The sequence below is a fragment of the Xenopus tropicalis genome, chromosome 5, assembly GCF_000004195.4.
Source record: "Xenopus tropicalis strain Nigerian chromosome 5, UCB_Xtro_10.0, whole genome shotgun sequence".
Taxonomy (NCBI): Eukaryota; Metazoa; Chordata; class Amphibia; order Anura; family Pipidae; genus Xenopus; species Xenopus tropicalis.
In genome coordinates, this window is record NC_030681.2 from 27,874,127 (window position 1) to 27,900,735 (window position 26,609).

General features: G+C 42.8%; 1 protein-coding gene across 1 annotated transcript; it reads left to right on the plus strand.

The window, feature by feature from the left end:
* Positions 1-2,122: 2,122 nt before the first annotated feature.
* Positions 2,123-26,609, plus strand: ism1 (isthmin 1, angiogenesis inhibitor). The gene is made up of 6 exons (XM_002931740.5): positions 2,123-2,764; positions 16,243-16,455; positions 20,749-21,013; positions 21,543-21,686; positions 23,681-23,770; positions 25,109-26,609. The coding sequence occupies exons 1-6, from the start codon at positions 2,645-2,647 to the stop codon at positions 25,624-25,626; spliced, it is 1,350 nt and encodes a 449-aa protein (XP_002931786.1). The 5' UTR covers positions 2,123-2,644; the 3' UTR covers positions 25,627-26,609.

Sequence of the window (26,609 nt, forward strand, 5' to 3'; positions counted from 1 at the left end):
ACTTGGTATCTATCCCCTGAAAATACTAATTGTGCTTTTATATATTTGTTTTTTTGTACTTACTTTTTTTTTAATTTTGTCATTGTTTTGTTCATTTCTAGTTAGTTACAGTGGGGCCAATGCTGTGTATCTGTGCTAGTGTTATAGTGCCAGGGCCTGAATATCTGCTATCAGTACCCATTGTTTCTCACTGTATATACTGTGCTGGTTTTGTAATTACAGACTATGTCTCACTGTATATAATGTGCCTGGGGTGTCAGTACCCACTGCTTTTCAAAAACAAAAACACATTTAAGCTAACTGATCCCAAACACAAATGGATGGAGACCCTCTTACAAAAGTGCATGTATGAATTTCTAACATTTTGAAAATATCATTCCCACCTGCACTTTTGCACAGTATCCCTGGAAGTCAGTGGGAACCGCAAGAGGTAGTTGGGAGGTTCATTTTTTATACCAGCAGTGAATCCACTAAGTGTCACATTAGCTGTAGGTCAGTCTATGTATGGCCCATCTTTAGCCTCCCCAAACAAAAAAGTCACCCTCCGCCTATGGCATCAGGCACTGGTGCAACTGCAGAAATACAACACAACAACATGACTAATTAGGCCTCAGGCCAGCCTCCTGTGTCTCTGTGAGCTCCTCAGGCCCCACTGCAGTATGGGAAGCAGAACACACACTGAACATCCCTTAGCTTCTGTTGCAGTTGGTCATGATCTTGAGTGATCTCTCTGAGTGCGCCAGTGGGTAGTACTGCGGTGTGCTGAAACTTTGGTGAGTGAGTGGCTGTACATTCCCATACTGGGAAATCCCATGTAAGAACAGTGTTCCCATGCAAGCAGTCTAATCCCATGTTCCATGGAAGCGACACTCTGACCAACAGGTTTCATGCTCTCTGTACTTGCACTTTGTGCCCAACATGGCAGTGCCCTGGGGTGGGGTACCCTGCCCATTGCCCATATGATGCTGCACTGCTGGATATGGCTCTACAAGAGTCTGATTGTGTTGGTTCAAAACAAACAAATAAATGTTTATAACTGGCACAACCACCTGTGTTCCCAGTGGGAGTGGGGAGTCTGGCCTGGCTGTGCCCAGGAGACTTGGGTGAGGGAAGGAGCCCTCAGTGATGGGCAGTGGGCTGGCTGCTCCCCTCGCCATGTGGAAGGGAGATTGTTTGTACACTAACCCGGGCTGGGCTGCTGCTCACTCCACAGGGGAGAGAAGTTTGTAGGAGAATGGGGGGGAGGGAGGCTTAATGACACTGGGAGGAGGGGTAAGAGCCCAACAACAAGCGGCTCTGGGTGGGAGCGCACACTATAAGGGCTGACACACAGGGCGCTTATAGGGGAGAGCGGTGCATTTGGGACGCACAGGGGTAGTGGGTGCGCGGCTGCTCCTCTCGGATTTCTCCTCTCGCTAGTGGGGGGGCGTGGAAGCGAAGAATCGCAGCGGGAAATACAGATCGGATCGCAGAGTGCGAGAGCTGCGGGATGTGCCTGATGCGGGCAAGTGAATGAGACACCATGCCCAGGCTAGCAGCCCACTGAGCCCCTTCCAGCCCCGCAACATGGGATCAGCCCCAGCAGCACCTGGAGGGATCTCTACGTGAGTCCCCGGAGAGAATCGCAGCTACTCGCTTCGGCATCCCGGACCCCAGACACCCCGGACTGCATGCGGAGCCCAGGACAATAAGAAACCCGGAGCCCAGCAGCCTGGGGCGCAACCCCCTACCTTCATTTACCCACTGGAACCCCCCCCCCCAGTGTTACCCCGGAGCCCCCTACCTTCCCGGCGGTACCCGGAGCCCCCTACCTTCCCGGGAATACCCCGGAGCCCCCTACCTTCCCAGGGATACCCCGGAGCCCCCTACCTTCCCGGGAATACCCCGGAGCCCCCTACCTTCATTTACCCACTGGAACCCCCCCCCCCCAGTGTTACCCCGGAGCCCCCTACCTTCCCGGCGGTACCCGGAGCCCCCTACCTTCCCGGGAATACCCCGGAGCCCCCTACCTTCCCAGGGATACCCCGGAGCCCCCTACCTTCCCGGCGGTACCCGGAGCCCCCTACCTTCATTTACCCACTGGAACCCCCCCCCCCCAGTGTTACCCCGGAGCCCCCTACCTTCCCGGCGGTACCCGGAGCCCCCTTACCTTCCCGGGAATACCCCGGAGCCCCCTACCTTCCCGGCGGTACCCGGAGCCCCTACCTTCCCGGGGGTACCCCGGAGCCCCCCACCCCTAGCTGTACATTGGGGTTCCCCATGAGAATAACCGGAGTGATTAAGCTGCTGCCAGTCCATGCCCAATGAATTGCCCCTAGGGGGTAGAAGGGCTATTCCAGTGACCATACCCCGGGGTTACCCGCTGTCCCTGTGAGTTCGGATTTTCGGGTCAGTTGTTGTCAGACCCGGCGGTTCCGGAGAGTCCATTGCCTGTGCTGATCCAGCCCGGACTGTGCGGACACCCCACTCCGCCCCCTGTAGCTTTCCTTGGATCTTGGTCGGTTCCTGCCCCGCAGTGGCTCCGCGGTGCTGCTGCGGTGGTGGTGGCGGTGGCTCCTCCGCCCAGCCTGCTCCCTTGGACCCGGAAAACGGGGGTTCCAGCGGCCCGAGTGAGCGGGCTATCAAAGCTGGGCGCATCAAGAGGATGTTGCGACTGGCCGCGGAGTTGCTGCTACTCCTGGGACTGCTGCTGCTCACCCTGCACATCACTGTGCTGAGAGGGGGTCCTGCCAGCCCTGCCAATGCCAGCCACAGCCAACTACAGGTGAGTGCCCGGGCATCTCATTCATTGCAATGGGACATGGTGCTACTTTGTCTGCTAATTAATATTATAATTAATTTATAATATAATTAACCCCCAGGTAGAAGTATTTATGCTCATATAGTGCTGATTTTGTTTTCCATCTGCTACCCTGCTATGGGTAGTCCAACTGCAGCTCTCAGCCTTCACTGTATGTATTTGTGGTAGAGCAGTGGGATGATTGCAGCTCTGCAGTAAAGCAGGTCTTAGTAAAGTGTAAACTGTGATATCTTTCATTATGTGTCTGTAAATTGCACTTCAATATGAGCTTCAGTTTTATAGATCACTACCTGTACTTTAGGCTTACTGTTCCTTTAATTGGGCTACAAGTAGAGAGTACAGCCCCCAATTAAGTGCTAGCAGATGGACTCCTTATCCATCCTATAGACCCACATGGTGCATTGGAAATAAATATTTTAATCATGGGATACAAAAAAGGTCATGAGAGTAGTAGTGCCTACACGCGCCTGGGATACGTTATACTAAAGCCCATCTGTTCTGCCCCAGCCACTAAAGTTTTAGGCTGTTGCGTCTGAACCTATCAGATGTATCCCCCGGTGTCAGGTTTTATGCCTTTGGTACAAGCAAGTCATTCTTTTTATGGTGCTTTTATTGCCCCAGAGCCAGCGCCAGACCCCAAGAATCTGTAATCCAAATATTGGTAGCAGAGTGACCGTAAGATAAAGGCGCTTGGCAGGGGATAAAAAGGAGGCATAAGTCTGTCACTCCAGGGGCTGCCGCTTTCCCCTTTAATTTATATCAGTGTGAAATGATGAGTTTGTAAACTCTGTTGGGCAGGAGCTGATAATGAGAAGGGGAGGGGGGCTGTCTGTATTATACGCTGGAATAGCCCCCTATGCATCCGAAATTGCCCTTAGGCATGAGAGCTTACACCTGCCCTTAATGAATCCGGAAGGATGGGTGCCCATGCATTCATACAGTACTTGTATGTTGTGCCCACGCGTTCATACAGTGCTTGTATGTTGTGCCCACGCGTTCATACAGTGCTTGTATGTTGTGCCCACGCGTTCATACAGTGCTTGTATGTTGTGCCCACGCGTTCATACAGTGCTTGTATGTTGTGCCCACGCGTTCATACAGTACTTGTATGTTGTGCCCACGCGTTCATACAGTGCTTGCATGTTGTGCCCACGCGTTCATGCAGTGCTTGCATGTTGTGCCCACGCGTTCATGCAGTGCTTGCATGTTGTGCCCACGCGTTCATGCAGTGCTTGCATGTTGTGCCCGCGCGTTCATACTGTACTTGCATGTTGTGCCCGCGCGTTCATACTGTACTTGCATGTTGTGCCCGCGCGTTCATACTGTACTTGCATGTTGTGCCCGCGCGTTCATACTGTACTTGCATGTTGTACCATTTTGCCAAATCGCTTTCTAAAGTGGGTTCTTTTGGCACATTTAGGGTTATGTTTGCCCAGGTAGCATAAAGTACCCATAGCAGCCAATCGGCAGGTAGCATTTACTGGTCACCTGTTTAAAAGCAAATACTACTACTACTTTAAAAGTAGTAATTGGTTACTGAACCTTGGCAAACTTTTGGTGCCTTTTACTACATATGGGGGAGAGTGTCCTACGGCGCTGCACGTGGCGCATCTGGGAACAGAGCTGTCAGTGCTTATTCAGACTCAGTCACTGTTCCCACTGGGCTTCTCACAAGCAATTGTTTAACGTAATATTAATACGGGGTAGGTCTGGTTGTCAATCTGTTTCCATGAAAACCTGCATTTTGGCTCATATTTTTGGTTGTTTACACTCTCTTCCTGGAGACTCCAAAAGGGATTGAATCATTGTACTACGGTGTTTGTGCTACTATTCTTGTTAACATGCCTGGGGAGTAACTAATGGAACTGGTGTGCACTCTATACCCCTGGATAATAAATATATAAAATATATATTTAGCATGCTGTGCGCGTGCCTGCATTTTTCCATTTGATCTGCTTCTTTCTGTTGGCAGCTGACTAGTGCGGACTGTAGGACTTGATAGGAAGAGGTCCTTTTAAGGGGTTTGCATGTATGGCAGTTACATTAACTTCTGTTGTATGATCCCTTGATTTTAGAAGAATCTGCCCAATTAGGGTCTTGTAGTAGTGGCCATGGTTGGACCACACAGTTCTCACTCAGTAGATCTATGATGATGTGAGGCATGAGGAGATCTGAAGAAGGACACATACTAAGGATCCGTTGTGTAAGCCAGTGACCTACTTCTGTCACTAGGAGGCCAAAATGGCTAGAATTAAATGAACATGACTGCTTTAACTGTAGGTATAGACTCCATATACTCCATGGTATGTTTGTTGGTCACCTAAGATGCCTTTCTGGCCCCCCTGTCATTCGCCTGTGGAGCAATGGCGAATGACAGGGGGGCCAGAAAGGCCAATTAGGGGGAAAATTGGGGTTGAACACTTTTTTGCTGACATAAGTCTTACTGGAATGACGGCCAAATGGCTGATAAACCAATGCTTGCCTCTCTCTGTAACCTTGTTATGAGCTAGCGGTGCCCTGACAAAAAGGACTTCTAATGGGGCATAAACTGAAAGTACAACAATCACTGCTCTAAGGTGTCAACTTACATTGCAACCGTCTGTTGCCAGCGGTGACAAGCAATTGCCATTCAATTCAGTGGTGGGCAGTGCAGCTGGGGGTGAAAACCTTGCATTTTCCATTGGCCTTAAATATCCTTGGCTCTTAAGAGGCATAGCAGGATGTGGGCAATCTGTTTCCTTCCATAGAGGAACTATAACAACCTCCTGCGCCCGTTATCTGGTCTCCGAATCCCGTGCCTTGCATGCCTACACTTGGTGGAATGTTCTCTTAGGGGTCATTATATACAGTGTGAGTGACAGGAACTACATATGTTTCTCTTGACCTACCATGTTGAAGTCCTACTCCTAAGTAAAGTATGTTCATCTGAGATGGGGGATTATAAAGAGTCTCTCTAACATTATCAGATATGGAAAAAGTTCTATAAGGCTATAGATATTATGTTCATTAACATTAAATTTGTTTTTATTTTTACATTTACTCTTCAGTTTCTAAGGGAGGAAGACACACAGAGTTACTAGTAGCAGCTATTTGTCGTGGCTACTAAAATAGACAATGCTCAACATTTACTGAAAATTGTATCTATGTCTGTTTTAGCAGAGGCAGTTCTCAGTATTGTCTATTACAGGGTATTTTCTGGAGTTTAGTAGCCTTGAAAAAGTAGCTGCTACTAAGTAGCCCAGTGTGTCTTTACCCTAAAGCTTTATGATCCAGTTCATGAATTTTCTGATGTTCCACTGGACATAACTGACTGGTTATGGGTCTGTTTATGTATCGGATACAAGAGCTGATGTCAAACATTGCCATCAAAGCTTCTGCTTCAAAGATAATGTGTGTGTTTGTGTAAACAGAATAGAAATGTCTTGGATATGAAATCATTTGGATTACTCAAATGAGTAATTCTTTTTACTCAATATACAAAATTTGAAATCGACAAATTTGGAAATTTCTGACTATATAATATAGTATAAAACACTGACATTTGTAGAGAAGGTGCTTTATTGGAATAGTGTTGGAGTGTCTCTCCAGTCTAATAGTTTGTATGGAAGTACAGGTAAGGGATCAGTTATCCGTAAACCTTTTTATTCAGAATTTAGGCCATCTGCCATAGACTGGGATTGTAATTTTAATAAATCAGTACTTTCACTTGATCCCAACTAAGATATAATGAATCCTTATTTGAGGCAAAACAATCCTATTGGGTTTATTTAATGTTTAAATTATATATGATTATACTTTATTATAAGTATGGAGATTACAGAATTAAATTACAGAAAGATCCCTTCTCCTAAGCAATCTGGGTAACCAGTCCCATACCTGTACACACATTCCATATGTAGTTTCTGTGCACTTGCTCTGCTGTTGGGATGTTAGAAATGTGTTTGTGGTGCAGAGCCCCCAGGTTCCACATGGTGGGCAGGATTGGCTCCCCCTTTAGTGCCCATTAGGTACTGCATTAATATGGAAACTTAAACATACGTGTTTCATTTTTAGTCTTTACATGGTAAAGCTGATCTCATCTTGCTTTGCATTTATATTTGGTTAGAGACCTCCCCCTTATAAGCCCTGCCCACAGATGGAGCGCTCAATTTGTGAAAACCCCAAGGTTCTATATCTATAACTAGATGTTTTTAAATTTCCTAAGCCATTGGGTGGAACAAGTATAACTGCCCATTTGTATCTAGCTTTAAGCCTGTGGGCTGAACAATAGATCATCCAGTTGGGTCCTGGCTTTTAGCTAGTTTACTCACAGTAGTTAAATGCCTGTGAATATGCCACAAAAGCTGCACTGCAGGGGTTGGTTTGCTACAGTACCGATTTAAAGCTAGCCATATATAGACTGATTTAGTTGAGATGAAATAATGAACCAATAGTGCCCAAACAACCAGAATAGTTAGATTGATTGTGGTCAAATCACACATTATCTGTCCATTTCGACCCTTGTGTAAATGTAGCCATCCTCCCAAAGATCCACTTGTTTAATGCGGTTGCCATTAGAATGGACCTTTGGCTAAACTGGCCAACTACATGCTGGGCCAAACTAGGCTGATCCAATCATTTAGGCCTTGATCCAACAATTGTCTTAAAGTGAGAGCCAATGCTCACTCTTCTGGTGGACCACACCAATGGGCCCATGTGGTCCTTACCAGTTGGGACTTTCTAATCTTCCAGATAAAGGGGTTTATGTGTTCTGATCTATCTGCTATTTATCTAACAGCAATGTGATTGGATGTATCCACTCCCCCATATGAGGTTGTGTAGGTCCATAGTTCATCAAGGAATCAGACCATGAATGTTTTAACGCTGGCCTTATCTAACCCAGCTCATGAGGAATCTAGCTTCCATGTCCACCCTGTCGTGTTGCATGGAATTCTCCAATTGATTTCCATGAATCAAGTTGAACCTGGTGCTACATTTAGTATTTTTTTTCCTTGTAAAAAAAAAATATATAAAAAACCAATATATAAAAAAATATATATATAAACCAATTGTATAACACATTGTGACAGAAAGAAGGCATAATACTTGATTACAGTACTGTCACTGGAAAAAGGCATGGTTCTCAAGGTACCACTAGAATAAGTGGGGGCAAACTTGATTCTGTCTGGTGAGGGGGATATTCGTTTAGACTGCTCTGCCAGTAGCATATACTTGACTTTGTTCCTAACAAATTAGAAAGCGGAACAGCTGGGGAAGCGATTTAAAAAGGATGTCACTTTAAAGATGAAGAGCGGCGAGTGTCATTGAGAAGCAAATACTTCTGCTGAAAAGATTATGGTTTTTCCCCTGACGATTGGAGTGAACATCTGTGGGCTATTGAAGTGCATATTTTCTGAGGCCGTGTTTGCCGTGTTGTGTGATATTTGATATCGCAATACCTGGACTTCTTTCTGCACTCTATAATGAATATAGCAGGTCTGTTGATATTCCATTGAAGGTATTGCCATTCATTTCATCACTGTTTTACGTACGTGCCGCTGGAATGCCGGCAATGCCTTATCTTTCCTAAAGGGAAAACATATGTAGGGATGAGGATTTGCTTTATCTCTGATGATTGCCTTGGTTTAAGTTGGAAAGTACCCTTAGGTTTGTTGATCATTCCTGGCATTGCCATCTCACCACGCCGTACCATAGTTCCCCAAGGTCAGGCAAGGCTATCTCCTCTACAGATCATTGTACTGTTGTGGTTGCCTGAGAAAAACTATAATTATCTATAACTGGTATATATATCTCATTCAGAAGAAGCTGTGTCCAGCGGAGGCTTCTCAAATGAATACCCATTGCTGTTAGGGGAGGCCAAGACCCAGTGTAGCTGCCGACTCAGTCCGTCCACACCTATTATTAGTCTGTATATGGCCACCTTAACGAGGCAAGTTTGGGAGATGTTTGTCATAGGGCTTCTGTATCTGCGTCTCCTACAACAGCCCAGTGACACCAGTATGAATAGAGGTTCTTTGTTGCAGAGTTTAGTAATTATGTAAACATCTTTCAATGTATTTACTAAGTTAAATCCCCGCAAACACAAACCAAGAACAATATTGTGTGCTGTGTCCTTTATCAGGTAAAGCCATTGTGCTGCTGTGTCGGCAGTGGTTATTAAGCAACTGTTTCAGCGCATACCAGTTGGACTCCAGTGAGACACTTGGAAGTGTTAAAGATTTCCTCCCCCTTTGGCTATTTACCTCCATTTACTCCTGCAGAATACGCAGATTTGGGTCGATACCATTTCCTGAGCATTATTAAAACCATTTTCAGAATCTTCCAGCTGTTACATATTATTACAATTTAGCGCATGTTATTGCACTTGAAAGCAGGTGTTGGGTGATCATAAAATGCTCAAGGTAGATTTATTATCATTGCATTTGTTCTTTTGTGGTAGAATGGTTTTCTTTGCTGCAAAAATCTTGTTTCCTTTTTTTCCACCCATTTACAGATTTGCAACAAATATTAAATCCATAGGTGAAAAAAAATACTCACACATAAAAAAGCATTTTGCAAATTAAATCTGAAACCCAAATTTATTTTAATTAAAACAGCCATACCTGTTATAAATGTATTTAAAATCTGAGCTGTCAGTTGTGTATTACCTGCCTCCATGCTTCAGGCCTAAAGGCTCGGCAGGCACTTCCTTTCATTTTACATTCAGCACTTCCTAGATGTCACTTCACTCTTCACATTCCCCCCTCCCACCCTCCTTTAAAATCTATAATTGGTTAGCCTGTGCAAGGTGTTTAAAGGGGGCGGAAACACTGCTGCTGAACCACCTTGTATTTATTGCAGTCCAGCAACCTAAAGGTGGCCATACATGGTAAGATCTTGTCCTGATATTCCCACCTTATCTGGCCAATTGTTCAAATTAAAACAGCTGCTATTATGGACTGTCTGAATGAGGACTTCATCAGCGAGCCAAAGCTGCCCCCAAATCCGACATGAAAATCAAACCTGCCCGATCCAGATCTAGACGATTTTAGGCCCAATATAGGTTGGGTAGACCTGTCAGGGGCAGACAAGCTACCGAATAGGTCCGAATCTGCAGCTAAAACCAGCCTGTGCATGGCCACCTTTGGGGATATATTCTTAAAGCAACATGCTTGATTTAATCTTCAGACAACCAGTATTTCAGTGAGATAAAATAGCATTTAATGGCTCAAAATTTAAACAAACAAATTCAAATAAAACAAAACCATACTATACCAAACAGTGGAAAGGTACATCCCAGTGCCTCATGGTACCCACTCTCCTAACGCGTTTTGCACCAATGGGTGCTTCATCATCTTGATTTAATCTTCCCCAGCTCTCCAGGTTCAGCAACACTATTACATAAGCATTCTCCATCTTTGTAAATCTGGTGGAACTGTATAGCTCCTGCACCTTTTGCAAGGGCATAAAACTTCCCACAAGGCGGGGGTTCCCAGACATTACCAATGTTGGGCCTACGTTGAGAGATGCTCTTCTGTCAAGATCTACCATGGGAAGAGCACTGCTGTAGTTATCTGCATATAGTTGGCCTGTCTATGCATCATGTATAGTATCCACAATAATTCCTGCAATATGGTGCAAGCTAATTGCTTACCATCCTTTAAGATACGGGGCTTTAGTCACACAAACGCTTCCTTGTGTAGCTATCATAATCCATTAGCATGGGCTAAAGCTGCCGACTTGCTTTCCCATCCACTATATTAACACACATTGTAAACTCATTCCAGCTCCATCTATATCGCATTCTGTGCTGACTTTTTCTTTCTTTTCTTTTTGCACCATTTTCAAACCGCTTCCAATTAACCTTCACCTCAACCTTCTGCTTTTTTTCTTAGCAGTCCTTTCATTAAGGCGACTTCCTTTGATGATATTCTCCCTGACCACCAGGCCAGATAAAAATATACAAATATACATATCTGTGGAATGGAACGTGCTGTCCCTTATTTCTACAAGTTCTCTTTATACCTAGGGTTTTAGGGTTGGGCATTGACCCTCCTCCCTCACTCAGCACCAGAGGGACCCATAAGGAAAAAAGGGTTATTATACAGTATATGTCTTGTACTATTTAACAGTTGGATATTTTCAATGTACACATTAGCAGTGTCTAACATGCTGTCCATTAGCAACTAGGTTGAACAGCCCTGGTTTGGCATTTTATAAATGGGTTTATTATATATACATATAAAATATATAACCGTGCTGTCTAGCATATTACATGTAGTTAGCCAATCCGAGGGCCAGATTTAATTAAAATGATGATGTCACACACTGAAGTCTGTGGAGCCTGTAAGCAGACTGGGGTCCTAAAAATCCTTTGGGGGCCACATTTGGCCCATGGGCCTCAAGCTCGACAGCCCTGATATAAAATATATATTATGATCACTTGGGTAAGAGACTTTTAATTTGGCTGGTTAATGCAAGTTTTGCTTGTGATCACGTAACAAATAAATGGTTTTGCATATGGCGATGGCATAGGTGGGATTTAGAGCCCTCGCCGTGATAAGAAGATCCATGGAGTTGGGACTTGGGTTACTCTTCTTTCCCATTCATTTCTATGAAGCTAGCCATATACTATAAAAGCCACTACGATGCCCACCTAAAGAAAGCTGATATCGGGCTAAACTGATTGTTTTGTCCTAGGGCTAAATGATAGGATTACAACAATAATAGGAGCCTTTAGGGCTCTGGTACATGGGGAGATCGCCGGTGGGATGGCATATGCGGCGGCACGATTGCCGAAGCTGCCTCTCGAGGCAACTTCGGCGATTTCCGCAAATCGCGCCACCGTGTATGCCATCCCACCGGCGATTTTACATTTTCGCCCATAGGATGTCATATTGGGGAGTTTAGTTGCCCGCAACAAGGGTGATTTGTTGCAGGTGACTAAACTCCCTCGTGTGCCAGAGCCCTTAGAGTGAGGACCACATCAATGAGCAAAGGCGATTTTTGGGCAGATATGGGTCAGGTAGGCCTGTCTGCCAATACATGGCCAGATAATCTGCCAAATTGGTCTAAAGGCCTGAATTGGCAGCTTAAATCTGTCAATGTATTAGAGTTGCCACCTTTTGTCTTCTGAAACTATGGGCAGTGGGTTGACTGTGATGTCATGGGGCAGGGCTGTGACATCACAGGGCAGGGTGGGGCTGTGCCATAAGGGGTAGGGGTATGATGACGTGGCGACTGCCCAATTGTCACCTTATTTAAGGATAGTCCTATCCAGATTTACTAATTTGGGAAGCCGGGCAGTCAATTTTGACCCAAACGCCCTTTCGAAAACCAGACTGTCTGGGTCATCATTGCCTGCCCAGCAAGACCGAACAGGTTGCAACCCATCTAGGTACTGATCAGTTAGGCAGCAAAATGCTATGAAGTTCCTAATGATCCATTGCCCTTAAAGGAGTTGCCCACAGTCAAACTGTATGTTTCCAAGTCTAAGTGAACTTAAATTGATGCTGTGCATTATTAAAAGCCAAACACATCTTGCTGTTCATCGTCTTGTTCCCCAGTGTGGGTTCAAATTCTAGGAGTTTGCAAATATTCTAGGGCTTCAAGCTGTAACTGTAGTTCTGTCTGACTTTAGCAAAATGGGCTCTTCCATCTGAGGATGTAAAAATAGTTTAGTCTTATATACCTAACACCATTTAATTTGCAATCACTTTGCAACAGTCATAAATGGAAGTCAAGGCAAGATGAATAGCAACAAAGAATATCTGTTAGAACTTCCAAGAAATGGGTCAGATCTGCAAAACAGACCCCCACAGATCGTTCAGTTCTGCCTCCTGAAAGGTTTGGCTGCCAAGTACGGTGTTTCTTTCACATCAAAGATCTGCTTGGGAAAGTTCTCTGTAGGAAATAATTACCTCAATGACAAAATAATTGACGTATGTAAAAACAAAAGCTTGAAAAGCCAGCAAGTCTAGGCCAGAAGATTGTAGGATATGTAGGGCCCGTGCAGACCTTGGGTTGCCACCTTTTCAGGAAAAAAAACTACCTAATGTTAATTTGTCTATCACTGACCTGAAACGGCTAGCTAGGTGGCTCCCCAATACGGGCCTTTGGGCTAAGAACCCACGGAGTGTTTATTGCCTGTGATAGATCTCTGCTTTCTGAAGTTGCATGTTGTTGCCTGCAGGAGGAAACTTCACAAAACTTCAGATTACAGAAGCGACGCGAAGGGCTTTCCACCGGTGACTCCTGTTGTTGCCAGTGGAAAGCCTTTTCGGAGCGGTTTGTCAGCTGCAAGAGCAGAGATCTATTGCGGGCGGCTGAACTGCTCCAGTGGTTCTTGCCCTGTGGCTGTTCCTCAGCCAAAAGGATTTTCTAGCTACTAGAATGATATCTGAATGAGCCAAGATCAGATATTGATTAGGGAGACCCCCATAGCCTACTGACTTGGTCATTACAATTAACTGATGACTTGAAGATTGTATGGTTTTCCTGAGTGAAACTTTGTTTCCTATTTGTTAGGTTAATGTCAAGAAGCACCTGGAAAATCAAATTCCCCTTGAATGTTCTCTGAAGTCATATTTGTGTCAGAACCTACCCCCCCCCCCCAAAAAAAAAGTGAAAGTGCCTAAAGTGATCTTCTGCATTGCCTCTATGTACTAGGCCTAGAATATCTCATGTTCTGAGCGTTTCAGGGCTGTTCAAGAACCTCAGAACGTACCTGTTCTTGGCCCCTCTTCCCAGAAGCCAGTGTATCACCCAAACTAGGTAGGTTTTCTGTACTTTTCACTAGATATTTTTTCACAAATTCAGCTCCTCCGGATTCAAATCTCCACAGGTGTTGCAGCAATCTGGGAGTTCAGCATGTTGCATTGTTTCACAAACGATGGCTTTGAAGATGTTCACAGATGACTAGGCATGACCCCGGCTCCACTTGCTGATCTCGCTCATGATAACAAATTCATCATTCAGTCAAGTCAGGATGCCAAATAAAACACACACACGTGCAGTTTACAGTAAATCCACCGCTAAAACAAGTTATTTGTGGGACAATATGCGGCTAATAAATGACTGTCCTATTCTGGTAATTGCCTTTGATCATTTATTTCTGTCATCACCACCCAGTTTTTCTGCATCTTTCTGGAACACATTTGGCGGAACTCTGTTAGAGCATTCCGTAATGACATGTCTCATAGACATGTGAAGAGAAGGTGCTATTCAGAGCTCAAAGTGACAAGAACCTTAACTTCACAGGCACTTGGAACCATTAAACTCTAGACAAGTTGATTTCTAATGAAATGAATAATAGCTGCTTCTAGCAGGCTCAAAGTATGTAGGTGATCAGATATTTTTGCAGTAATTTATTTATTCCTTCATCCCCCACATAGCAAGTTCCAGTGGAGTTTGAAGCTGTGCACCCATCTGCACAAATATAGCACCAATGTCCAAGTCAGCTCGTTACCAGACATGGTGTAGACCATGACAATGGCCAGCTCAACCCTGCTTATTTTCCATTTATATGGCTCACTGTTGAACAGTACAATACAGGTTTAGAAACCCATTATCCAGAAAGCTCTGAATTACATAGTCCTATATTGAGATGCAATTCTTCTTTTTTTTCATGGATTTGCTTTTTTTTATCTCTAATGGTCATACTGTCCCTTGTATTTGAGGATAACTGCATAAATTCATATTGAGGGCAAAACCTGACGTCATGGGCCCACTTGTGCAACAATTAGATGTTGACAGTGCTAAATATAATAGGAGAAATACTGACCTATGCCAGAAATAAGGAAAGGTGGCTTGGCTGGTCCCTCGGGTTCTCTGATAGGTTAGTCCTACCCTGGATATAACAATGTACTATCATGTATTTTAATATTTAAATGTTTTTAGTGTTTAAGGCACAGTAGATCCCATCATTAGGACCCCCCCCCCCTATCTTTGGGATTCTGAAATATGTTATGTTACCAACATTACTTCTTTAAAGAGTCATACTATGGAAATATATGTAGCCAATTGGTAATGAGGCAGTTTCTGTCAAACTCAGACTGTTTATTTACAAAATGAACATGTGAACTGGCATGGGATATTTGTCATAGCTTTTGACAGGACCTGACAGCGCGGAGGAAGCAATTATACACGCTTAGTGGGAAAATAGCCTGCGTCTGATTCTGTTCAGCTTCTCCACCTCTCCCCAGGCAAACCTATTCCCAATATCTGTGCAACTCTTTTTAAGCTGTTAACGACCATACCATCCTTGGGGATATCAAATTTTTCATGTTTTTCAAATGGGAAGGGGGGGGGGGGGTGATCATATTTCTCCTGGACTTGGGTCAGTGGTTCATACTCTTGTTATTGTTCGACTTGTTCGGGGGCTTTAGTGTGTATGTTACAGCGGCTTTCTTCTACATAATTTAACATCCTACTTCCAGCCCTTTCCAAAGTTAAACAAATGAGGAAAGCATTTGCAGCTTGGCTCCGAGTACAAGTCTCCAGTGTCTAGGTTTCGGCATTTACACTTGGAGAAGGCATTTGATTAAAAACATCCAATGCGTGATAGCTCTGCAAACATGAAATGCATTTAAAGGTCATGTTTCAAAAGAGTTAAAATGTAAAATTAAGAATTGCTAATGTGATGTGATGTTTGTTGCGTTAGGAGAGCCCTTTGGAGCCTACTCACGATCTTACACTTTGTGGTGCAAATGGGCTGGTTTGTGGCCTCGGGTTTTTAAAGCAACACACTTCTTAAAAATAAGGGACTGTTGTTGGATTTAGCATCATAAAACGAATGCGTATGTAACACTTTCCAAATAATATATATCCTTGACAGTACACCAACCAGGTTGGTATGGACTAGTATGGATTAGAAATGAAAGGGAATGGGGGTTTACAGGCTCGATTAGAATAGAAATGGAGAATGGGGGGCATAGTGGTTGGATTACAAATAGAAAAAGGGCAATGGGGGAATGCAGCATTAGCATTCCAGTCAGCAGTCTCCCCCATATAGTACTTGTGTCCTTTGGCTGCTGGGATTTTCAATGATGATCATTAGAATTGAAAATTGTTTAATTGTCAGAACTATAGTCACCAAGTACGGAACTGGAACTTAGCCACTGTATACTTCATACAGAATTTTATTTTATGGTTGTCTTTTAGGGGCAGATTTATGAAAATGTGAGTTTAGAAACTCACCCACGTTCTATTCATTCCTAAAGGATTTTTAAAAGTGTATTTATTAAATGGTGAGTTCTAACTTTCACCCATTGATAAATATGCTTCTAAAAATCCCATAAGAATGAATAGAACATGGGTGAGTTTCTGTGTATTAAGCTCTAAACTCACAATTTCATAAATATGCCCATGTAGCAGGAAGACCACACCCCTAAAAGCTTTGTTGTTGCGCCTTACAGCTTATACATTTTACAGTTTCCTAATATCATTTCTATGTAATTCCGCAGAATGAACAATCTTCTGATCGCTTTTCGTTCAACCCATCAGAAAGGCAGGAGTATCTTGATGAGGCGGCACGGAGATCTTTTCCTAAACATCGCCTCATGACAAGTGGCCATACGTCGCTGCAACGAGACGGGACAGGATCGTTTCTGCTGGATCTTCCCAATTTTCCTGACCTCTCCAAAGCTGATATTAATGGTCAAAATCCCAATATTCAGGTATATATATTTTTTTTTTTTGTCTTTTACAGCATAAAACTCTAACCAAGCTTTGCCTCTCTGGTGGCTTTTAATAGTCCAGTCCTTCAGCATAACTTGTATCCCCCACCAGAGGATTGGGCTAATAGAACTAGCCCTTGCTTCGGGAAAACAATTGGTTTAAAAAAAAAAAAAAAATCCCAGTGCTGGGCTACTGCACCCAGTGCGGGTAGCCATATTGGTTGGCGCACACGTGAATCTCCCCGCTCACTTACTATGCACATGTGCCTGACGTAGGAGCAGTGAATGAACTATTTTTTACCTCTGGTGGGAGAAACAATATAGGGGTGATAGGTGCCCTTTAAGTATCACTTTGATGCATTTATTTTGGGAGCTGCTGAACATATATGGAAGCTCTGTTTTACCATGAATTCTCTGGAATTTACAAGCAAATACCAATTGTCTAGGGCTCTTAGCGCTGTGTGTGGTTCCTGAGCCGTTAGTCCATTCCTAGTTCTGCCCACACACTGTCGTGTCTCACTCCTACTGTGCATCATCTTGTCAATTACGTCTACCATTTTACCATCTCACCCTATAAGCAGCCCCCTGCCAAGTCCTTGTCTGTTTGCGGCTATGACTGCTCTTAAATAACTAGTAGAAGTACAGTGCATTCTCACACATACTCATGGTATCGCTCTTCTTTGCTGGGGGGTTGGTTGGTTTCATAACAATGTTTCCTTACCAGGAAATTTTGCGGAACGGATCGGTCATGTTTCTAAAACATCTACTTAAGATTCTTTGGAAAGAGATCAAGAATTGCCAAATGCCTAATGTAAGCATTCTGACAATAAATAAGACATAGCTATGGTGACCTAGAGGATTGTGTGCATCCCATAGCCGTCTCCCAGAGAGGAAGGCAGAGGAGTAGCTATGAAGCTGTTTACCTGCCACTGATGTCCTTAATCTAGGAATTCCCAAAGTCATAGAGCCCCCATCATGCACACAGGCAACTTGTTTACTTCTATTCGGCCTGAAAGACCTTGGTGTAGGACCAATTATCACAGGTCCTTTGCGTCTGCTTAAAGTGCATAGCTGCTCTTTTTGGCTGCAAAGGAGCAATTGTGAGGGAAAACTGCGTAATTTATTTGTATTAGCAAAGCTGAGCTTGGCAGTTTCTCTTATTTCTTATCTGGCTATTAGTTGTCAAAATGTCCAGCTGACGGCTTAGTGTAAATGCTGAGGCTGGAACAGCTGCTCTCCTGTTATTGAAGAATCCACCAAGAAGCCGTGAGTCAGCTTAATGGGCTCCTGTAGTAACATTTGCCACCTAATGCAGCCCCACACATTACTAAACAAATCCACTGGTGGTCCCTGGACAATTTAAGATCTTTTTTATAGGAATCTGGAAAGATGAGGGGCGAGGGGGGTGTTTTACTGTAACCGTCACTCTCCAATTCTGTTGTTTATGGTTCAGCTCAACCATGACCTCTGATTTGTACAGTCAGAAATCGTGAAGTGTGCCTAGTACATCTGCTAGAAATTCTTGCACCTTTAGGGAAAAAAACCATCTCTAACAGTAGGAGAGATAGACACTGAATATTGAAATGTATCCATATATATTAGAACTACTTTATTTGAATACCATCACATTCATGCCCAATAGACTTATTCACAACAGTCTTATGGGGAACTGTAAATTGGGAAAATAGCTTTATTACGTACTCTGAACTGTTCCAAACTTTTTACAGGCATGGGATCCATTATCCAGAAACCCATTATCCAGAAAGCTCATAATTAAGGGAAATCTGTCTCCCATAGATTTTATTTTATGTAAATCACATTTTTCAAATGTATTTCCCTTTTCTCAGTAGTAATAATAATAATTGTGCTTAATCCCAACTAAGATTTAATTAATCCTTATTGGAGGCAAAACAATTCTAATGGGTTTATTTAATGTTTAAATGATTTTTTAGTAGAGTTAAGATATGGAAATCCAAATTACAGACCCGTTATCTGGAAAACCCCAGGTCCCGGGCATTCTGGATAACAGATCAAGTACCTGTATAAGTTCTACTTTAAAGGAATATTGCAGTAAGTAGGTTTAATATATAGTAGGGATAATATAAAAGCCCTTTAGAATCATGTGCTTATTAATTAAACGATTATAATCACTAAATACTCTGTTACGGAGTGTTTTCAATGCGCATTGATATAGTTCCGTTGGTTGCATCGTTACCCTTTATGTTTGCATAGTCACAGAAATAACCAGCGTGGCCAGTCAGAGCCCCACATGTGGGCAGGCCGGGAGCCAAGAAATGTTTGCAGAAGGACCAAATGCTACAGACTCGCTCCAAATACAGATGTTAATCATTTTACTGTCTTGTTTTGAATGCAATTTCCTATCTTTAAGTAATGCAAACTGTTATTTGGGTAATGCCTTTCATTTCTCTAATTAGGTTAATTTATAGAGCAGGGAGAATAAAGGGGGTTTGGCCACGGAATCAGCATTGCACACAGTTTTTAGAAGTCACTCAGTTCATGGTGATTTCACCTTTCTCTGTCAAGATAAACTGGAACATATGAATGTCAGTCTGCTAGCAGTGCAAGAAGTTTCTATTAAAAAATATATGAGCAGGAATGCTCACTAAGATGTATTAGCAAATCTATGTATCCTTCAGACTTAAAAATATACTGGTTTGGTGTTTCCACAGCTCTTGGAGAAATAGAGGCGCTCATACTAATACTGATAAACACCTATTACATTAGCTGCATGTTCCATAAACCTTTGCGCTGTGACACACAGGGAGATTAGTCGCGCCACGATTTGCCGAAGTTGCCTTGAGAGGAAACTTCAGGCGACTTAGGAAAATCGCGGCGCCGCGTATGCCATCCCACTTGCGATTTACATTTTAGCCGGTGGGGTGACATTGCAGGGAGATTAGTCACCCGCGATAACAGAGGTTAGTCGCGCCGCGACTAATCTCCCCGCGTGTCACAGCTCTTAAGGGTGAAGACACACAGGGCTACTAGTAGCAGCTACTCTTTCACGGCTACTAAATGCCAGAAAATCCCCTGCCATAGATAATACTGGGAATTGCCTCTGATAAAACACACATAGAGACAATTATCAGTACATGATCAGTATTGTCTGTTTTAGTAGCTGTGACAAGTAGCTGCTGTTAGTAGCTCCTCAGGCGACTGCAGGACATTACAGGGGTGGGATGGCATTGTGGGCGACTGATCTCCCCGTGTACCACTGCCCTAGGGCTACAAGCCAGAAATACCTTGGAAATGCTTATTAATATGCTTAAATTAAAATGATTATTAACATATAGTATTTAATTACTGTTATTATAAAGGACAATGCACCCCCCTAGTGGAAATGAAAGGATATTTTGAAGTTTGCTCATTGTTCCATGACCTGTATAAAGTAAATCTATCTCTGGCATTGTACCTTTATATGGATATATACATCATTTTGACATATCTCCAGAAGCAAACTTTCCCTAATAATATTACCTTATAATGAGAATGGTCACTAACAACAATCTGTAGTTGTGAGACTCTTTTGGAGTCGGAAGTCTGAAACAGGGAAAAAAAGTGCACAAATAAGAATAAAAATTTGTATTATGCAGTGTAATAATGATCATTAGACTGGTATTGCACTGCAAATTTGAATTACTAGCAAACTTTTTAAGGCATTCCTAAAGGTGGCATTCTCTTTGGGAGCAAATTCATGTAGAACTTTTATTACATACACTGCGCGCTGTCGCAAACAATGGAAGCGGTCGCTAAACAGTTTCTGCAAAGCCCATATTAAATTTGCACTAAGGCAGATTTATTCACACAGAGGCATACATTTTCGCACTGCAAATAATTTTTCCGTTACCGACTTTTATTGCATTCCCCCCTTTATCAGTTAAATTCAGGGAAAAAGGGGCCACTGGCCTTTTGGCAGGGATATTTGAAACCCACGAACCAAAACAGAATAACCCTTTATTTGATACACTGGCGTATCTTTATTTGTGATAATCAGCCACTTATTAATACTTTGAGAAAATACGAATAAACTCTGTCAACACAATGGAATCACCCCATACAATAATGCACTGCAAGGGCACGCTGATGGCGGCATTGGGGGGGGTCACTCCTGCATATTTTATTGTTTTACTTGTGTGGAACTAAATAGGGTTCTCGCTTGTAATAATGTATATTTAAACTGATTATAAGAAAAAAAAAGTTAATTAGAATTTGTGTACAGCTACTTGCAACCTTGGAAATAAGAATCTCTTATTTTCTTTGGAAATATTCCAGGTCACTATTGAAGTGGTTAATGGACCTGACTCGGAGCCGGAAAATGAAATGCAAAAGGAGAACATGCCCAGCTGGCCAGTTCCATCACCTGACTGGAGAAGCTGGTGGCAGAGGTCAGCAACTTTGCCCCGTGTGAATTACGGGGACCAGGATTACAAGTATGACAGCACTACTGAGGACAGCAACTTCTTAAACCCTCTGGGCGGATGGAACAGACAAGTGCCCAGCCACCGCACATTTGATACAAAGGAACAGCCCGAGTATGGTAAGCTCACATGACTCTGAGGTATTTATATTTCTAGAGGAGTGAGCGAAAGGGCCAATAGCAGTGAGCGTCCATCTGATTCAGACGGTTGACTAGAGACGCCATCTAGGGTCACCTCTGGCTGTTTGTTATAGAGCCCTGGTGTAAGGGCCAAGGCATGGTGGAGCAATAAAGGAAAACCCTAATCTTTAGCAAATCTTTGCTATGGGTTACTGCACTATTTATGAAAAAAATGGTGTCAAAATTGTAAAAAAAAATGGGTTTTGTAAAGTGTAACTTTATACTGTGCATTAGAACCCTGGTGCCCGCCCCTTCTTCTCCATTTGGTGCATGGGCAGTTGGCTGTGCATTAGTATTGCTGACTAGATCAGACACGTGAAGCCCCCCTGGCAGGGGGGGATTTGTTTTTTTTCTTTTCTTTCTCGTTTTCCACCATCTGTTGGGTTGATAAGTAAACATTTTTCCTGCTAATTGGATTTATATTAAATATTCTATCTATATAATTAGATTTCTGATGTTCCCTTTATAGAGTATGTAGATGGTGAGGGAGATTGGAGCAGTTGGTCTGTGTGCAGTGTGACCTGCGGTAGTGGCAACCAAAAGCGTACGCGATCCTGTGGCTACGCCTGCACAGCAACAGAGTCAAGGACTTGTGATATGCCAAGCTGTCCAGGTGAGAGCTTCTTATGGGCTACGTCTAACTTGTTCCATGGTATTGACTTGGTTGTCATGATCAACTATTCATTGTAATGGCAGCGCTGACATTGAAGAAAGCCTGGAATAGACACCATATTAACCTACTCCAGGTCTCCTTTTCTTCCCCCCCCACCAAGTAATGAAGTTGTGAGGGAAGCATTTTTTGCAGTTGCAATCATAGGTGGAAGGCAGTTTTCCTTTATTTGGGGAGACTAATTTAAGATGTTTTCTACATGAATTCCTTCCCAGTATCCTAGGACTAGTATAAAACCCAGAACATATGGCAGAAAAAATGCCCCAGAACATAATGGCAAGATCAGGGGTGCTGCCACTCCCTGAGCTATATCTGTCTGAAAGTCAGCAAGATGGGGGGGGATTAAAAATCCCTCCAGGGCGAGACCTTTGGGCATACATCCCGTCAATTTGATATGATCAATCTGATATTGCCCACCTTATGGTCAGCATATCAGGGGAAAGATCTACTTCTTTATTGACCTCTGCAAATGAGAAGATCTTTCATTGTATGACCACCTTAACACACGGAGTGATTTATTAACATTCAAATTCATCTCATGATTTCAAGTTTTTCTTGCGCTAAATCTCCCAATATTTAAATCACGTTTCAAAAACTTGAATGTCCAATATTTAATAAGTGCAAAAAATCACCAAAAACTTGAATGTAAAACTTCGGCATCTAAAAGCTTGCGAGTTTACGTAGAGGCGAATGAGAGTTGCCCTAGGCAATATCAAGCCTAAAATGCATACCAAATGCAATTAATGCATATAAAAACCCCAGTGTGTAAGACCCTTAAACGGCCCTGGATTGGCTGCTGCCTTGTTTGCCCATGTGACTTTGGCCCCCACTACTGCTCCTGGGAAACATAAAATTTTACATGTAAATTGTTTTGTTACAGAAAAAAGGCAAAGGATAAATAAATAAATGGTTTGTTTGGATAGGGCTCTGTGGGATGTATATGTGATGTATTTTGTAGCTTTATAGATTAATGGTTTCCAGATAATAGATCCCTTACCCGTACAAGTAGCAGCAACAGATTTCTGCCTGCCCCCCAGGCCTTATCAAGCCCTCAAGCCTTTTTGAGAGGGGGTTTTAACTTGGGAAGCATACGGCACTTAAAATATATTGTACTATTTTATTTCTTACCCCTTAATCCGTTTTAAATTTATTTTGGCACTTTTGGGTGTTTGACTAGAAATAGTGTAGCGTTTCATAGCCAATGAGGTGTTGGTAATTACATTTCTGTGTGGTCTCTATACTTATAACAAAGCTGCCATTTCCAGCACAATTCATTTACAGTAAGTATAAATTTTATGGTTCGCAGGAAATCTGTTTAAGATCTTTATTTTTTCTATATTTTTTTTAAATTCTAATACACGCACTGCTGTCTTTGGCGAATTCTTGCACTCGCAGCGGTGATGGCTGGGTACAGTTAAGTAGAGCAATATATTAGAGCAATTAAATGCGTATTCTTTGTTCTGGTGCCGTCTTTCCTTAAACACTGGAGTAAATTCAATTAAAATGGGACAAAGCTTCGTAATTAATGAAGCAAGGAACTCGCCGCAGTAAGTTTCCCTATCCAGTAAGTGCCAGTCTCTGATGTTGTGGTTAGTCAATGCCTTATTCTCCAAGAACAGTGTGCAAATAAGATCTGATCCAGCCCCCCTACCCCAAACGACAAATCTGTATAAAGAATGAGTATTTCAAACAATGAAATGGGTTTATAAAAAGAGAATTACGTGATGATTCCATTAACACAGCCGCCCCATAACCAAGCCTCTCGGTTACCACCTGCTTTGATCTGCCCAACGCTCTAAGCTGGCACCTGCAGATAGTTGCACAAATTGCTTTTGCATGTAACGTTCAATCTGTGCCGCCTCCTGTTCCAAATATCTTTATCAAAGGCTGCCGTATCTGCCATTTATTAGCGTGCTTCCTTTCCCCCCTCTCCGCAGGAATCGAAGACACGTTCAGAACAGCAGCCACTGAAGTCAGCCTTCTGGCAGGGAACGAGGATTTCAATGCTACAAAGCTGTTTGGTGTCGGTGAGTGTTATTTACATAATTTGGATTATTGAGTTCAGCTCCGTAAATGTTCTCCAGATTTTTATAGTTTAGCATTTTGCATGAAAATTACAGATAAAAAGGCCATTGTGTGTGAAAGACGTGTTAAGGGTTTGGTTTAAATATTTTCCTGCTGGCGCAGGGGTCATCTACAAAGAACATTGCGTGATCATAAATGTCGCACAGCTACTGATATCTTGCTGTACCAGCCCAATAGATAGTAGGGGGTGCAGATATAGCACTTTTTTTGTAAAAGTGTCCCCGTAATTGGCCTGAGAAAACCGTATGGTTGGTGCCATGTCAGGCTTTCAGTTTAATCACAGATAAGGATCATGTGTAGTGATGAGCAAATCTGTCCCATTTCGCTTCGCCATAAAATTTGCGAAATGGCCCAAAAATTTGTAAAACGGCGAAAAATTTGCGAAATGCATTTTTTGTCGCCCGCATCTACTTTTTTTCGCCCACGCTTTTTTGATGTGACCGCCCCTTTTTTTTTGACACACGACAAAAAAAAAAAATTGCAAAACAATTCACCAATTGCAAAATACGCAAATTCACTGCGAATCCATGCCTGGCGAAAACATTTGCTCATCACTAATCATGTGCGAAGGAATCCAGAATATGATCCTTGGCGATAAACTCTGGGGGGGGGGGGGGGGGGATCTGCCCACCAAGGGGTGTATTTAATAACAATGGAGACAAACATCACTGGTGATGTTGCTCATTGTGACCAATCACAATTAGATTTGATTTGACCTTCAAGTTAGAAAACAAAGATCTGATTGGGTGCTATGAACCACATCACCGGTAAAGTTTGTCTCCACTGTTGATAAATACACCCCCAGATGTGATGTGGCCAGACATAGTGGCTGTGCTACTCTGCTCTCTCAGTCCAGGTACAGGGCACGTGGCCAGCTTGTGTGGGAGAATTGAATACAGTTTCCAAAAAAAGTGCTAAGGCACAGGAAATGCATGTGCATTAATTCCGGTGCCAATTTGCAGGCGATACAGAATTTTGGAATATGTGATTATTTGTCCCGTGCTGGCTCATTGTGTCTAGTGTTGGCCAGTAAGCGGGTGATTGTTTTGAGTTGTGAGATCACTTTAAAGTTCAGTAGTTCATCAGGCACAAACCAAAGGGACTGCCACTTCTTTTCTTAAAATGCTCAAACTAAGTGGCCCAAAAGACCAACTGAAAAACATTAACAGAACTGATACTTAGTAGATTTAGTACTTTGAGTTTTACATTGAGTCAATGCAAGATTTGTTGGGTGTTACACCAGTCCCACTTTCTAACCTGTTATATGGTATTTATTTCAGATACTGACAGCTGTGAGCGATGGATGAACTGCAAAAGCGAATTCCTCAAAAAGTACATGCATAAAGTGGCTAACGACCTTCCGAGCTGCCCTTGTTCTTACCCTACGGAAGTGGCCTATAGTACAGCGGAGATATATGATCGGATCAAACGCAAAGACTTTCGATGGAAAGATGCTAGCGGTCCGAAGGAGAAGCTAGAGATCTACAAACCAACAGCGAGATACTGCATACGTTCCATGCTCTCTCTGGAGAGCACCACTCTAGCTGCACAGCATTGCTGCTTTGATGACAGCATGCAACTAATTACAAGGGGAAAGGGAGCAGGCACCCCAAATTTGATCAGTGTAGAGTTTTCAGCAGAACTTCATTATAAAGTGGATATTTTACCTTGGATTATGTGCAAAGGGGACTGGAGTCGATACAATGAGGTTCGACCACCAAATAATGGTCAAAAATGTACTGAAAACCCTTCAGAAGATGATTATTTGAAACAGTTTCAGGAAGCAAGAGAATTCTAGAGGTTGGCCCAAAGAGACTGATACATATGAAAAATGAAGTGCTTGTAGCACAGGCTGCTGGGAACAGGGTTATTACAACGGTTCAATAATGCTCTTTGTGTATTTGAGCAGAAGGTGTTGCTGCTTGGTTCTATACAGTTTCTTACAACAAATTCAGTGTTCATACCTTTTATGTATTAATACAAACTATATGCACTGTTAAGTGTATGTCACCTATAGAAACCTTGAGTTCAAGCAATGCCTAATATCTATATCAAGGTTGGTCTGTTGGAAATCCAGGAAAGATCCTCCATGGGCTTTATAAAACCCCCAGTCTTCATAATCAAATTAGCCAACAAGTTTCTATAAATAATCGACCAACTGAATAAAAAGTATTGGGCAGCTGTCCAGTCAAATAAAGCAAGCTGCAGCGTGATACGGATGGCTTTGGGACGTAGTCCTTGGAGACTCTATGTTCTGGTCCGTACTGAAGCAAATTGGGAGATTTAAGGCTTAACCCTACCATATGGATCTAGCATTCTGTTACCTGGTGTTTGGAATGGACGTTGCCAACAGGAAACGGAGGAATTCAGGGTAGCTCTTGGCTTGTGACTTTTTCAGGGACTGTTCAATATTAAGAAATGTGGCACTTTCTTTAAAAGGAGATACAGACAAATGTTTGTCTTCTTGTTTTACATGGATATAGTACATATGGCTCACATTATTTTATTTTTGTAGGCATGAACCAAACTCAAGTTAAAAAAAAGCTATTATTGGGTTCATCTTTTATTGCTGTTTACAAATACTGCAATATTTTTGTAAAGTATTTATTAAGTTGTAGTTCTGTTTTATTGTCTTTTAAAAAGCATTTTTGTTTCCTTTTGGAAAATGGTCAGAAATGTGGGATCCTGCCAACTGATCTGAAGCTGAAAGTGTTTTACTTAGAAGTCTGAGGACGGTAAATAAAACATCAGAACAGTAGGTGCTTCATATACATATAACTA